The sequence below is a fragment of the Histomonas meleagridis genome (assembly GCF_020186115.1).
Source record: "Histomonas meleagridis strain 2922-C6/04-10x chromosome Unknown contig_34, whole genome shotgun sequence".
NCBI classification, from domain to species: domain Eukaryota; phylum Parabasalia; order Tritrichomonadida; family Dientamoebidae; genus Histomonas; species Histomonas meleagridis.
Window position 1 is genome coordinate 174,395 of NW_027150875.1, and position 14,068 is coordinate 188,462.

Sequence of the window (14,068 nt, forward strand, 5' to 3'; positions counted from 1 at the left end):
CCATAATTTTTTTGCTTGTGTGTGAACTTGCTCCATCTTGGAGTAATGTCCAGCATCCTTCACCATAAACGTTATTCATTCCTCGTATCAAGTCAGAACGTTCGATGCATTTGTGAATGTATACTTCATAATCAATGTTCCCTCTAATTGCTATAAGCCGTGTTTTATAATTATAACTTATTCCACCAAATATCATAACCTTTGGGATGAACTTAGTTTTTTTCCGAAAAACATCCGAACGAATTTCACCTCTTCTTCTCCACAACCAACGATGGTTGTTGTCTAAGTAAAAACAGGATTCATCAACATATGAAACATTTTTCCAGTTTGTATTTTGTTGAATGTGATATTGAGAAAAACTGATTCGCTTTTGTTTTTGATCATTGGTAAGCAAGAACGTTTCCTTTGGCGGGAAGTAATTAATATCCAATCTAAACGTTCAACAAAATTTTAATAATCGTTTGTTCTTTAAAAACAAATTTTTTGCATTTTCTTTATGTATCGACCATTCCCAAAATATGTTTTAAGGCAGCCTTTTAGTGAACACACTACTATTAATGATTTAAAGAAACAAGAATTCAAAATGAATGATGAAATTATCGACCCTTTATCTCAACATTCTAGTCATTTTCAAGCCCAACATCAAGTTATAAAAGGAAACACATGCGATAAAGAGGCAAGAAAAAAAAGACAAAAAAATATTCAATCATCAAATAATATAAAAATTTCCACAATCCACGGATCCCCTATTGTTTCGACATCTATTGGTCATGTACGTTCACCAATTTTCTCGCAATATACACAACCAACCAACTATGATCCAATTCCTTTTAATTGGATTTCACTCAAAGGAAGTCCAACCAAACTAGTGCGTCCTAGGGTTACATATAAAACAAATTATCAAAAAATTGAAGAAAAAATTCCATGTAAACAAGAAATCTTACAATATAAAAGAAAATACCAAACATTGGAAAACCATAAACAAGCAATACTTGCCTCGAGTCAACTTCACTCATCATGAGTATCTGAAAAATACTTTTCAAATATTTTTAGAAAATTTAATAATGATTATCGAACCATAAAAAATAATTTTTGGTGAGAAATGACATATGCTTAATTGGAAGCAGTCAATTTCTCGTTTTTTGGCATATAATTTTTTTGTCATTGATTTATTGCATATCTGAATTTCTATTTCAATCACGACAATAGCAATAAACAAATATATATTTATTCATATAAACAAAATTACATATTATTTCATTGATTTAAATGAACCATTTCTGGTTGCAATTGTTCGCATCCAATCAGTCCACAGTTGGGACATCTCTCCGCTAAAGACGTGTCCTCTTGGACCAATAGGTACATATCCTCCTATAAACATTGATGGTTTAATTGATTTCAGGACGATTTCCGCCTCATTTGCCCCAACTTTTCTTGCTTGCATTGCTTTTGCTTGTGCTCTAAAACAATGTGCGAAAGCAAAGACATATTTCACATCTATCCCTCTTTGTTTTAAGACCCTAAACAATCCAAAATTCCTCATCATAAAAATTAACATTGTTTTGTTCTTTTCAAACTGCTCCGATAGGATTTGAGTAAAACCGTCGACCATAATTTGAATCAATTTTTCGGTTTGACTGTTCCTGCTTTCAATTAGCATCTGGAAAAAATGAAAAATCCTGTTGCATACAAAATATGAGAAAGAATGAACATGTGCCGAAATGTTATTAAAAATACAAGCAATTGATGGAAGTAATGGTGTTGATATGGTGAAATCATTCCCAATAACATTGGTAATTATCTCAATGAGTAAATCAGCATATGTCCCTCTATGAACAGGATGCCGGCATTGAAACGAACCAACAAAAGGTTCATTTAATGATTCCGAAATCGCTTCGTTTGATGTGAGCATCACCAAAGACGATAGAACAATTGAATGGAAATACGATAGAATTTGTTTCTCGTTAAGAAGCTGAAGAGGAAAAAGGAGCGAAACAATAAATTCTCGGCCATTTTGGAGAGAGGCTAAGGCACCCGTATGACAGAGGAGTGATTGATATAAAAAAATAACGAGTTCATGAAAGATTCCAGGTGATTGACAATCAACTAAATTAATTTGTTGCTCTGTTGGAGGTTTCAATAATAAATTAAAAACTGGTAGAAAACATGTGAATTCAAGTTCGTTAAATGAAATTTGCCAATTTGGACAAAACGCAATTCCATTTGATAATACAATTATACATATTCTATAGAGTTCATCTTGACTCTTGCTATGAAGAAGAATATGAAATAAAGGTGATGGGTTAGATTCATTAAGATAAATATAGTTGATGTTAGGATAATTATTAATTTCATGTTGTGTTCCATTTAAAACAAAAATTAGAACAGTTGATAGCATCGCAAATTTTATGTGATAACAAATATCATTTTGTTTGTCTGAATTTAAAATTTGTGGATGATTTAATATTTGAAATGATGAAATAAAAAAACAAAATGGAAAAGTTTTAAATTTTTTTAAAGGAGACTCCCATTCAGCCCAATTTTTGGAACAAAATGGTTGAAAATGTTGAAAAAGCAAAAAAGAATTATAACATGAAATCAGTAAATCTTTGGGAATTTCTGAATCAAAACTTATTTGCAATATTTTAATTATTGAGTTCATCATATGATGTATTAAAGCTTTAATATTTGATGGTCTTTTTTTTATTATATTGTGAATGATTGGATGAGAAAGAATTTGATGAGTCAGAATCTGATCACAAAGAATGCTAGAATAGATAGGGTCATCGTCATCGATTTTATTTGAGAGGATATCAAAAAAAGTATTTGGGATTTGCTGCTCTGTTGAGCTATTTCCTCCCATTAAAAACGCTTCACATATCAAATTTCAATTAACATGTCTTAAAAAGTGACCACATAATGACACAAGGGTTTGAGTTTGTTGATCACCCAGCCGACATTCAAGTTCATTCATGGGGCACAAAGTTTGAAGGTGCATTGGAATCACAAGCTATTGCTTTGTTTGAAACAATGTTTGATACATCAAAGTTTAAAGATGATATACAAAAAACAATCTCAATACAAGCAAATGATTTGTACGCATTAGTCTTTCAATTTTTAGATGAATGGCTTTTTATTTTTGATACAGAAGATTTTGTATTGAAAAGTGTAAAAATCACCAAATGTGATTTGGAAAATTTCAAAATAGAAGCGACCGCAAATGGTGAAGAATATGATCAGGAAAGACATGCTGATTTTAGAAGAACTGAAGTTAAGGCAATTACATATGGAAGCATGAAAGTTGACATTCAAAAAGATAAAACTGAAATATATGTCATATTTGATTTATAGGCTGGTTTCAACAATAAAGCAAAGCAGATATTTGGTGTTAATTTTTTTAATTCAATTTTTATATTTATAAATTAAAAAAAAAAATAATCAAAACTTTAATGTATATTTTTAAAAATTAATGAAAAATATTTATTTTTGTTGAAATGAGATGTTTTTTATATTTAACTTAAAATTGCTATAACTGATGAAAAAAAAAATTAGGGGTACCCGGAACCGTTTACTAATCTTTGGTCAAGGAAAAATCTTGTTCAATTCTTAAATCTAGAACAAATGCTTTATACAGATAACTCTCCTTTCCAATTCTACAGTGATGAATGGTTTGAAAAAAACATAAAAGTTCGTCAAGTTGACGAACAAATTATATCATTTGTAAGTCCAAATTATGAAAAACTTCAACAATCATTAACAGGAAAAGCTCTTGAACTTCTTGATCTCCCAGGTGATTACCCTCGACTTATAGCAGATGTAGGTTGTGGCCTTTCAGTATCAGGAGAAGTAATTAATAATTCAGGAAATTTTTGGGTAGGAGTTGATATTCTTCGATCTATGTTTTTCTCTCCATATCTTGAACACATTATGCGTCCCATGGACTCACCAAATTCATATGTCAGATGTGATATTGGAGAAGGTATGCCTTTTAGACCTGGTGTATACGATGGTGCCATTGGCATTGATGTACTCCAATGGCTATTTTCAGTTTTTCCAGGATGTGATCCTGTTCCAAAACGCATTCGTACATTCTTCGAAACACTTCATGGATGCCTTGCATGTGGTGCCCGTGCAGTTTTTAATTTCCATCCTAAATCTCCAGAACAAGCTGAAATGCTTAGTACCATTGCTACAAAATGCGGTTTCGGCGGTGGAATTCATATTGAGAACCCAAATTCTAATGCAGCTAAAGAGCATTGGCTCATTCTCGAGGTTGGTGGTGTTACTCCTGACGGCCTTGATGCTGTTTTACAACAAAACAGTGGATGTCAAAATGTAAAAGCTTTTCGACCCAGGAAATCAGGCAAAAAAGGATTTAATAGAAAAGAATGGATCTTAAAGAAGAAAGAAAGACAAAGGCTTCTAGGTAAGAAGGTTGCAAATGATTCTAAATATACAGGAAGATCGAGAAGAAGATGGTTCTAATACTAAATAAAAGCTATTTAATAACAGACGATAACGTTTTTTCTGATAAAAACGATTAATGATTATTGAATTTTCTATCGGTTGTATTCGTGGTACTTTTCGTAAAGGAAGATTTTAGATGTCACTTTTTTGTGGTCGTTCTAATGAATCTTGGATTTTCCCTTCTAACTAAATTAGGATTATCTCAAGAAGAAGCAGACTTACATAAAAATGATAAACCTTCAGATGCTATAACTATTTATGCAAAAGATCAAACCGGTATTGGATATACTGAAAATAAGTATGATTTTGTTTTAGAGACAGATGCTGCCTTTGCTAAGCTTCAGGCTTCGCGTGTCGGTATTAAAAAAACAAACGATGCTCCAAAGATGGAAACGAATCCACCTCAACAAAGATACTGGATTCCTTCTAGACTTAAAAAGAAACCACTACATTCTTTATCGGCTGAAGATCTCGCCGTTATTTTAGCAAAGCCAGAACCAGTAGAAGTACCAGTTGATGCAATAAAATCGGATGAAAGTCAAGAGCACCACAGAAGGAGAAGAAGACATCACAAAAAAGAAACGGACAGTGGTGAGGGTGTAAAAAATCAAGAATAGAATAATGATAATAAATAAATTTTGAATAGATTTATTATAATTTGTTTTGTAACACAACGTAAACGCTTGGTAAATGAAATATAAAATCATATTTGATATATCTCGCCAAGTATTCTGTTTATAAACAAATAATGCACAAGGTAAAAAGTGACACGAAAATTACAAAACCCAACGGTTATTAATTTCATAGAAAAAAAACAGTGGCTGCAATCCTGCTGCAGGAGGGAAGTAACAGTTTGCTCACGCCCAGAATCCACGCACCGTAGAATCTGGAAATCTATTCGCTGTTCCGTTTACCGGCCTCACGCATTGCGATTTGCTTTAATCGTATCTCTCCCTAGCTTGCCTTCGCAAGAGTACATGATACATCAGATTTACCTGGTGGGAGGGCACTCAACACAAAGCTAATTACCTATCACCACAGCAGTTACAACGCCTGAATTCTAAGGGTAGCGTACGCTTTACAGACTGGGGTTACACCAATCCACCCATTATTTCTTTCTGTAGATAAGTTTGATACTACATATTAATTTTTGTTCACATTGACTAATTAAGAATGTAAAGTATTTAAAAAAGCGGGTGGATAAAAAAAATTAAAACGCATTATTCTTTATTAACACCCTCTAAATCTTCTGAAAGTGATTTAAAAGCAATGTTCCATTGGTTTAAATTGCGGTAAAAAAATTCTGTTTCAGCACTTCGAAGATTTGACAGAAGGATTCTTAGATTTTTTGCTTCTTCAAGAACAGCGTCTGTGCCTATATTGGCTTTGTTGGCTTTTGCGTTATTAAATTTTTTACGTGACTCTGTGACTTGATTTCTCAAATTAATTAAATTTTGGAAATAATATTTTGTTTCTTTGGAAAATAGATTTTGTCCAAAGGATTTAAAAATTTTAACGTATTGATTTAGATCAACTGGAAATTCTTGGTTATCATAACTTTCGTTTCCTGTTGGTTTAACTGGCCAGTTTTTTACGCTTTCGTCAATTGATGATAGTGATGAAGCAAGTGACTCCAAAGCTTCTTTCACTGCCTTTTGTTGCTTCATGAGGTCAGTCATATGGTTTTTGCTCAAGAATTGAAAAAAAATTGGGAACTCATTTAAAAATTGCGAGTAATTAAATTCAAAAAGTTCCTTTACAGTTTTTTCGTTGGAGGTTTTCTGCCAGAAGTTCGATCACATTTATTTAAATAAAATATTGCTTAATATTAATCTAAACTTCATGCGGCTGTTAAAAATGAACTTTAATTGTCCTTCATTTCTTTTACTAATAATCAATAAACCATTTACCATTTAGCATACTTGAAATAAAAACAATAATCTGACAAACATAGTTAACATCAATTCACTCTTACCGTTATTTTTTCACAGACGATATATTTTCATGATAACCGTTTATTTGGGAATCCGGAATCCGTTAGAATCATTGAAAATTTTTGTATGAATTTTACGACAATTATGAAAAAGTTGTATTCTAAAAACAGCAAATTTTAAAAAAGGACCAAATCTAATAGATTGTTAAAAGAAAAATTTGTATCAGATATATTAATAATAAAATCATTTCCTTTTTTATGAAATCATTAAGAAATACATTCTTATATGAAATATTTTAAATAATTAAATGTTTTATTTTTTTATTGAGTATTAGAGGTGTAGTAAAAATTTATTGATAATTTCATTCCATAAATAATTAATAATTATTATAATATGATTTCAAAAAATCTAAAAATGAATGAACTATCTCTCAAAATTAAAATATTATTTTATCTTATTATATTTATTAATAAGTTATATAAATAAATAATTTTCCAGATCATAAAAAATATTTCTTGCTATATTGATGTTTATCTCATTATTAATATTTTTATAAAAACTCTTACCACTCTCGAGCGTTACAAATTAAACGAAACCTCATTTCGCTTTACGATTGTTGTTTAGTTAGATGGCATTTTTTTCGTCAAAGCCTCGACGCACTCATAGCTCAGTCGGTTAGAGCGTTGAGCTTATGCCTCAAAGGTCCTGGGTTCGAGTCCCCGTGGGTGCATTTTTTTTAATAAATAAAACGTTAAGTATATTGTATATAAAGAAAGTCTCAATGTGGTTATCAGCAATAAAAGTAACCAACCACTTCACCTACTGACATTTGTGAAAATATTTTATCGCAAATTTGTAATATGTGCGAAGTCGAACATTTTTCTATTTTCGAGAATGATGGATATGAATAAAAGATTAATGCCGCTTCACAACACATCATAAAGTGATGCAGATTCCCAGATGCTATTGTTGAACCCCAAAGTCTTTCAAGTGTTTCTTCCTGATGATTTTCGATATCCCAACATATAAGACGAAACTAAGAAATTCAACTCGAAAGCCATTCGCTGCAACGCGCATCATTCTTTAAGATGATTTGGAAAACATGTGGTAAGTCTTCGTTAGGTTATCTTCGATTAATGGACTGCAAATTTGTAATCTTCGATCTTATCAATTAATACAATAACAAATGGTAATGCAATGATCATTAAGCCCTTGCGTATAGCATATGTTATAATTATAAAGACTGTGTACGCCTTTAATATTAATTAATGGTTCTTTGATACGTAATTCATCAAATGGAGGTGAGACATTTGTACGTCGAACATCCATTTGAATTGTTTGAAATGCTAAGCGAAGCCGTTTGGCTAATTGATATGATGTAAGTGATTGCCATTGAGATTAAAGATTATTATAATCAATAACTCGAAGTTGTTTGGCATGACTAACATCTTTCTCAAATGGAAGAACACCAAGAAGTTGGCTTTTATGGCCGCGCACGAAGATTTCGCTCAATGCCTTTGTGGGACACTTGAAGTCGAATATCAGAGAGTTTAATGGTCGTGCCGATTATGGTATTGTGGAACCATTGTAACGGGCGACCTCTCAAAAAGTGGGCCGTTAATGTTGGAACGAGCTGAAATTGCGTTTTACGACATTTCGTCAAGAGTGAAATAGACTCAAAAGAGGCAACAGAATGGAACAGTGAATTCTTATTTTGATTTTCAATAGGCCTGCATGATGATAATGTACGAATTCTGTACTTTCAATTCATGTGTCACTTTCGGCTGCTAAGATGTCCACTTTTTTAACGTTTGCCAAATTTATGCAAACAGAAGCGATACTTAAACAATTACACGATCGTGATATCAAACAGCAAGGAACTGAAACAATGCATGATGCTGTCATACTTTCCAATGAGCTGCAAAAAATCTTAAAAGAAATTGATTCGATGGAAAAAAACAAAATTAATGTAAGCCAAGAAATTCAATCACTTGAAAGTAAAGGCATTTGTTTTTTCGATGAAATGGACCCATCCAAATTGAATGAACAGTTAGTTAATCTCTATCGAAATAAAAATGAGTTAGATAACCAAAACAATGAATATAGAAAACTCATACAAACTCTCACTGAAAAAGAAGGGGAGCTTCGCTCTACTATAACTGAGCAAGAAGAACTTGAAAAAACATTAACAATATCAATCCAATCTAAACAAGAAAATCGTGTTATGCTTGAGCAAAAGCATGATGAAATCATGCAAGAAATTGCAGAAGTCAACAAACAAATTTCAGCACGTTCACAAGACATCGAGACTTCAAAAACATCAATTTCTGAATATAAACGTAGGATTCAATGTTCCTTAAATTACATCCAGCAAGCTGAGGAAACATCAACTCATCACTTAATGGCTACTTTCATGACGTCAATCAGCGCTCACACAAAGCCGATCACAGGCGTCTCATTTTCAAACGATTTCAAGTCAATTTTGACGGTTGGCGAAGATGCCAAGGTAATTCAATGGGAACTCCCTTCACTTGGCGAAGGCTCCTCAACCACTCTTCGTGGTGTTTCTAACGGCATCAGAATTGGCACTGGCGATTCTACTTTAGCATGTTTGCCAGGAGCCGATAGAGTTGTTCGTATTATTGATCTGAGTACCTGGAGAACAGCTGCTGAACTTAGCAGTCATACTGATCAATGCACTGATGCACAATGGATGTCAAAGAATCAACTAATTACATCTTCAAAAGATCGAACAATCAAATTATTTGATCTTACAAAGAACTGTTGTACAGTTACAATTATGACAATTAGTGCAGTGTTTTCACTTTGTCCAACGAATAGCCCTTCAGTATATGCAGCAGCTTGTTTTGATGGAAGCATTAGATTAATCGATACAAGGATTAAAAAGGTTTGCCAACAGATAAAAGGAGTTCACAAAAAGACAACAGCATGCGTACTCATTAATCCAACAAAGACAAGCCTATATTCGATTGGTTTGGATAGTGAAATTTGCGAAACAAGTCTTTCAGCAGCGTCACCAATTCGTAGAATGACGAGCCCTGAACTTACAGTTAAAAGCCCAATGACCAAAATCTCCATGGATCCATTTGGTGGCTTTATTGCAGCAGGATCGAACAACGGATCTGTTTTATTATTCGACATAACACAAAATTCGCCAAAACCAGTAATACTAAAACATCACAAAGCGGCCGTTACATGTTCTGCTTTTGCAGGAAATTTACTTGTCACTGCAGACAGAGATCACATCATTGCGTTTTGGAACTGAAGTGGCAAAAAGCCGTTAAACTGTAGCTTTTTGAATGTAATTTTTTTATTTCGTATTCAATTTTTGAATGAGCATGTTAAAAAAAGCGAAAAATAAGAATCGCTTCAATTTGGTATTTATTTGAGCGAAACTCCGTTGCATGCATTTTTGTTCAACAGAATGACATAAAGCTACACTAAATTGATCATGAAATGCATTTATTTTAGTTCTTTTATTTTTCATCGATTGATTCCCGTGTACACTATCGGCAAAAGTGAGGGTACACTGAGTTCAGACTTTACTGCTAAACATCTTTATGAATTTCATAATCGAAAGCACGAGCTGAGTTAATTTTTTTTTGTTGATCATCAAATCTGTAAATAAAATTGTATATGATAACCGTTTATTTATTAGGGACGTTTATTTTCGTTTGTTGAAAAAAGTGCCGATTATTTTGGAATGGAGCACCAAATCCGCCAATTTCACATTAAAGATAAACCACCTGTTCAATATCCTGACTCAAGCGGATCCCTTCCTAGTGAGTATTCATATCGAATTTGTTACCATGAAGAAATTCTATATTTCATAATATCAGGAAAATTATATTTTTTAAATCTGAAAGAACAAAAAAATCAAAAATATAAATGGGAAGTCAATGATATTGTTCCATTTTCTACTCGATATGGCCAATCTATGACTGCCACGCCACAAGGTATCGTTTTCTTTGGAGGATATGAAACTCCAGATGTTTGCTTAAATGACCTTTGGATATTTAATAAGGATGCAAAGTTACAATGGTCATATATTACATGTTCAATTCCACCTCGAGCATTCCATGCAGCAACTGCTGATAATTCAGGTCATCTTGTTATATCAGGCGGTAAGATTCAAGATCAGCTATATGATGATATTTATATCTTAAATCTTGAAACGCAAGTCCTGCAAAAACTCGATTTTAGCATCAAGCTTCCATTTTACAACCATTCAATTTCCTTCATATCAAAAAGTGAAATTTGTTTACTCGGCGGTTTTGACAGTGCCAAGAAACATAATTACCAAATATTAAACATAAACATTGAAAACAAAGAAATTAAATCACTTGAAAGTGAGTATCATAATAACGATTTGAATTTTTCGAATTGTTCATATTGTTTTGATCTCTTATTTGCATCACCAGGTGTTAAAGAAGTCCAAAAGAACCCATTAATTTCCGAAGTTAATGACATTATGATGTTTCAACTTAGTCATAGTGCATGGATTCCATTAGACTTAAGTAAGTTTCATGATTTTGATCCATATTTTGTCTTTCAAAACAACCAACAAAAAAATTGCATTTTTATAATTAATCGATCATTATCCACATTAATATGTTATGAAATCTTTTCCGATCCAAACTTTACATTTTCTGTTGATCATCTTGAATATATATCATTTTTACGTAAGTCGTTAATTTATGCGAATCACAAATTTTCGAAAGCGGACACACAATTTAATGATGAAATTCGTGATGAAAAACGTAATATATCAAACACACGATTACGTATTAAGAAGTTAATTCTTGATAATAAACTTCTTTCATCAACAGATGTCGATAACTTTTTCCAAGAAGAAGAAAATTTTGAAGCGTTAAAAGGAATTGAATCACATTCATTAAAGATAAGTCAACGAATTCAACTTAAAAAAGACAAAAACGAAATAATTAAAAACGATGATGAAGAAAACGCGACAGACTTCCACAAAACAGTTTTATTAATGTTAACGAAGAAACATGAATATAAAGAATCGATTTCCAACTTAACTAAAGAAGCAGAAACTTTATCCGAACAAATCGATAAAATTTCATTAATTACTGAATCGAAAAATCCACGAAAGACGAATACAATTAAAACGAAAGAAATATTTTGTGATTCACGACAACTATCGAATAAGTTACGTATTATGAATGAAGAAATTCGACAATTACGTTCGCAATATAATCAAAAATATTCCGAATATATAAAAACTAAAGAAAGTATCTTAAGTAGTTATGGACAATTATTTCAAGTCCAACAATATATTAATAATACATCGAATTTAATATACGACTTAAAGTTAAAATATTTCAAAATATTTAAGAAACTATTTAAACTTCGAGAGAAAGAATCAAATATTAAAATTATCGATGACGCCATGAAAGAACTTTCAGTGGATAATGTAATCATTCCGATAAAAACTAAAAAGACAATTTCGTTAATCGATGAAAAACGAAAAATTATTCGCGAAATCTCTGATTCTATTGAAGTTTTAATGTCAACTTCAAAAGGTTGTGATGGATTCTCTATGGATAGAGTAAACAAGTCGATTCAAGCATTGGAAACTTGGACAATTTCGGCAATTAAAGTGTTGCCAACAAGAAATACAAATAAGCCATTGGTGATGCATAGAATGAAGATAAGGAATACAAGCAGATTGGGAAATAGACCAGAAAGAGTGACGCCGCCACCTGAGGCAAGAAATATGAGAACGACTGTGATAAACAGAAGAAATTCTTCGCTCAGTTTCTCGCAGATGTCAAATGGAATTAAAAGATGGGACTTGTTCGCAAGCGATATCGAAAAGGTACTCGATAGAATAGAAGAAGAACTGCATCAGAAATTGTTGTAAATCAAATTATATAAAAACTGTACTTAGTAAGTGTTTTCGTTTGATTTGAGTATTCGATGTAATTACATTTAGTTTTGAAAATATTTATGGAATTGTGATAAAAAAGTTTTGATCGATATCGACTGACATTTCATTCATTATCGAATAACTTTGATCATGATAACTAAGAATAAGATGTATACTTCGATTAATGCAAAATATATTATTAAGCATATCAATAAGATTTTGTTCAATATTTTCTATTAATTGATTCCACGTATATCGTACAAATATATTAAAATTAAAAGAAGTTCCAATCAAGTCGATTCCAATTAAAGATTTAACTTTTTTCAATAACAATTCAGAATAATCCCAAAAAAAAATTTTCCAAAGCCTCCCTTCTACAATGTAACATATAGTTTTCATGGATAATAATTCTGCAACAAAATATAAAACTGTTTAAAATATTTTTTTAGTAAATCACTCAAAACAAATTGGACAGAACAAAAAGTTACCTAAATTGAATTTTTGAAAGTGTTTTGAATTTTTCTGTATAAATTTTGGGACAGTTCACATCTTTACTCAAGAAAACGATTATTTCTAATTGAATGCCGTGAAACATGACACTTTTCTTGAAAACATCACTTGATATGACACTTTTTCTTTGAACGGCCATTTCAACAAAAATGCACAAACTTGAAACGCCTTGGACATTTTATTATTATCAAAGACCACCGTTAAATGGCAATCAAAGCTATGAAGAAAGTATTCACAAGATTGGTAAATTTTCAACAGTTGAAGAATTTTGGTCATATTATTCTCACATTATAAATCCTGGTAAACTTGCGCACACGCTTGCTTTACATCTTTTCAGAAACGATTCTCGTGCAATGTGGGAAGATGAAGAAAATTCAAAAGGTGGATTTTTTTTGATACGTTTTCCAAAAGGCAGTATTAACTATATTTGGGAAATACTTGTACTCAATCTCATAGGTGAACAATTTCCTTCTGATGTTGTTGGTGTTGTAATTTCGAAGAAACAAAAGTTTGATTTAATTCATTTATGGCATCAAACATCTTCTGACGAAAAACTTAAAATGGAAATTGTAACCACTCTTTGGAAGACATTAGAACTTCCACAAAGAATGCAAATTGATTATTATTCATTTCAAGATGTTTTATCAAATCAAACAAGCACAAAAGGGATAAAATATATCATTGAACAAGAAGGTCCTGTGATGTATAAATCTGAATAAAACAACATGTGATTATTTTTTGTTGTAAATTTCATCCGCTCTAATTTATTTCGACCGTTAAGAAAATAAAGTTTTGTAAATTGACAAATGAAGACTGCCAAACTAGAAAACCCACTTGCATTAGCAATTATTGAGACATACAAATTACAACCAAAGGTTCCTGATCTAATTAAAATTCTTCGTGCAATTGAAGCAGATTTAGATGAACTTGATATTCAAAATACAGATGTAAATGATTTGGCAGTCTACATTCATCAATTATATCCTATAAACAATCTTACATGTCATGGATATCTTATTAAAATTATAACGGAACTTGAATTAAATTCAAATGAATCTATAATTGAAAAGTATCATTTTGATTATTTAATTGCACAATCATTAGACCAACGTCCACCTGATCCCCAACCTAAAGTTGATGAAGAGAAAAATGCGTGTTTTCGTATAGTTTCATTACTTCTTAAATATCGTAAGTATTTGCCACATTCTATATTACGTGCTCTTGTATCTCTATACCAAACACC

At 31.8% G+C, this 14,068-nt stretch overlaps 4 protein-coding genes across 4 annotated transcripts; all 4 read left to right on the forward strand.

Moving 5' to 3' along the window:
• Nucleotides 1-3,621: 3,621 nt before the first annotated feature.
• GO595_005434 (putative 18S rRNA (guanine-N(7))-methyltransferase) lies at nt 3,622-4,485 on the forward strand (the record flags this gene model as incomplete). The annotated part of the gene is made up of 1 exon (XM_067918677.1): nt 3,622-4,485. The coding sequence occupies one exon, from the start codon at nt 3,622-3,624 to the stop codon at nt 4,483-4,485; it is 864 nt and encodes a 287-aa protein (XP_067774384.1).
• A 143-nt stretch (nt 4,486-4,628) lies between these two features.
• Nucleotides 4,629-5,084, forward strand: GO595_005435 (uncharacterized protein; the record flags this gene model as incomplete). Its single annotated transcript, XM_067918678.1, has 1 exon — nt 4,629-5,084. One exon carries the CDS (start codon nt 4,629-4,631, stop codon nt 5,082-5,084), a length of 456 nt encoding a protein of 151 aa, XP_067774385.1.
• Nucleotides 5,085-8,193: 3,109 nt separating this feature from the next.
• GO595_005436 (autophagy-related protein 16-1) lies at nt 8,194-9,687 on the forward strand (the record flags this gene model as incomplete). Its single annotated transcript, XM_067918679.1, has 1 exon — nt 8,194-9,687. The coding sequence occupies one exon, from the start codon at nt 8,194-8,196 to the stop codon at nt 9,685-9,687; it is 1,494 nt and encodes a 497-aa protein (XP_067774386.1).
• A 672-nt stretch (nt 9,688-10,359) lies between these two features.
• Nucleotides 10,360-12,309, forward strand: GO595_005437 (Kelch motif family protein; the record flags this gene model as incomplete). The annotated part of the gene is made up of 1 exon (XM_067918680.1): nt 10,360-12,309. The coding sequence occupies one exon, from the start codon at nt 10,360-10,362 to the stop codon at nt 12,307-12,309; it is 1,950 nt and encodes a 649-aa protein (XP_067774387.1).
• Between the last annotated feature and the right edge of the window lie 1,759 nt (nt 12,310-14,068).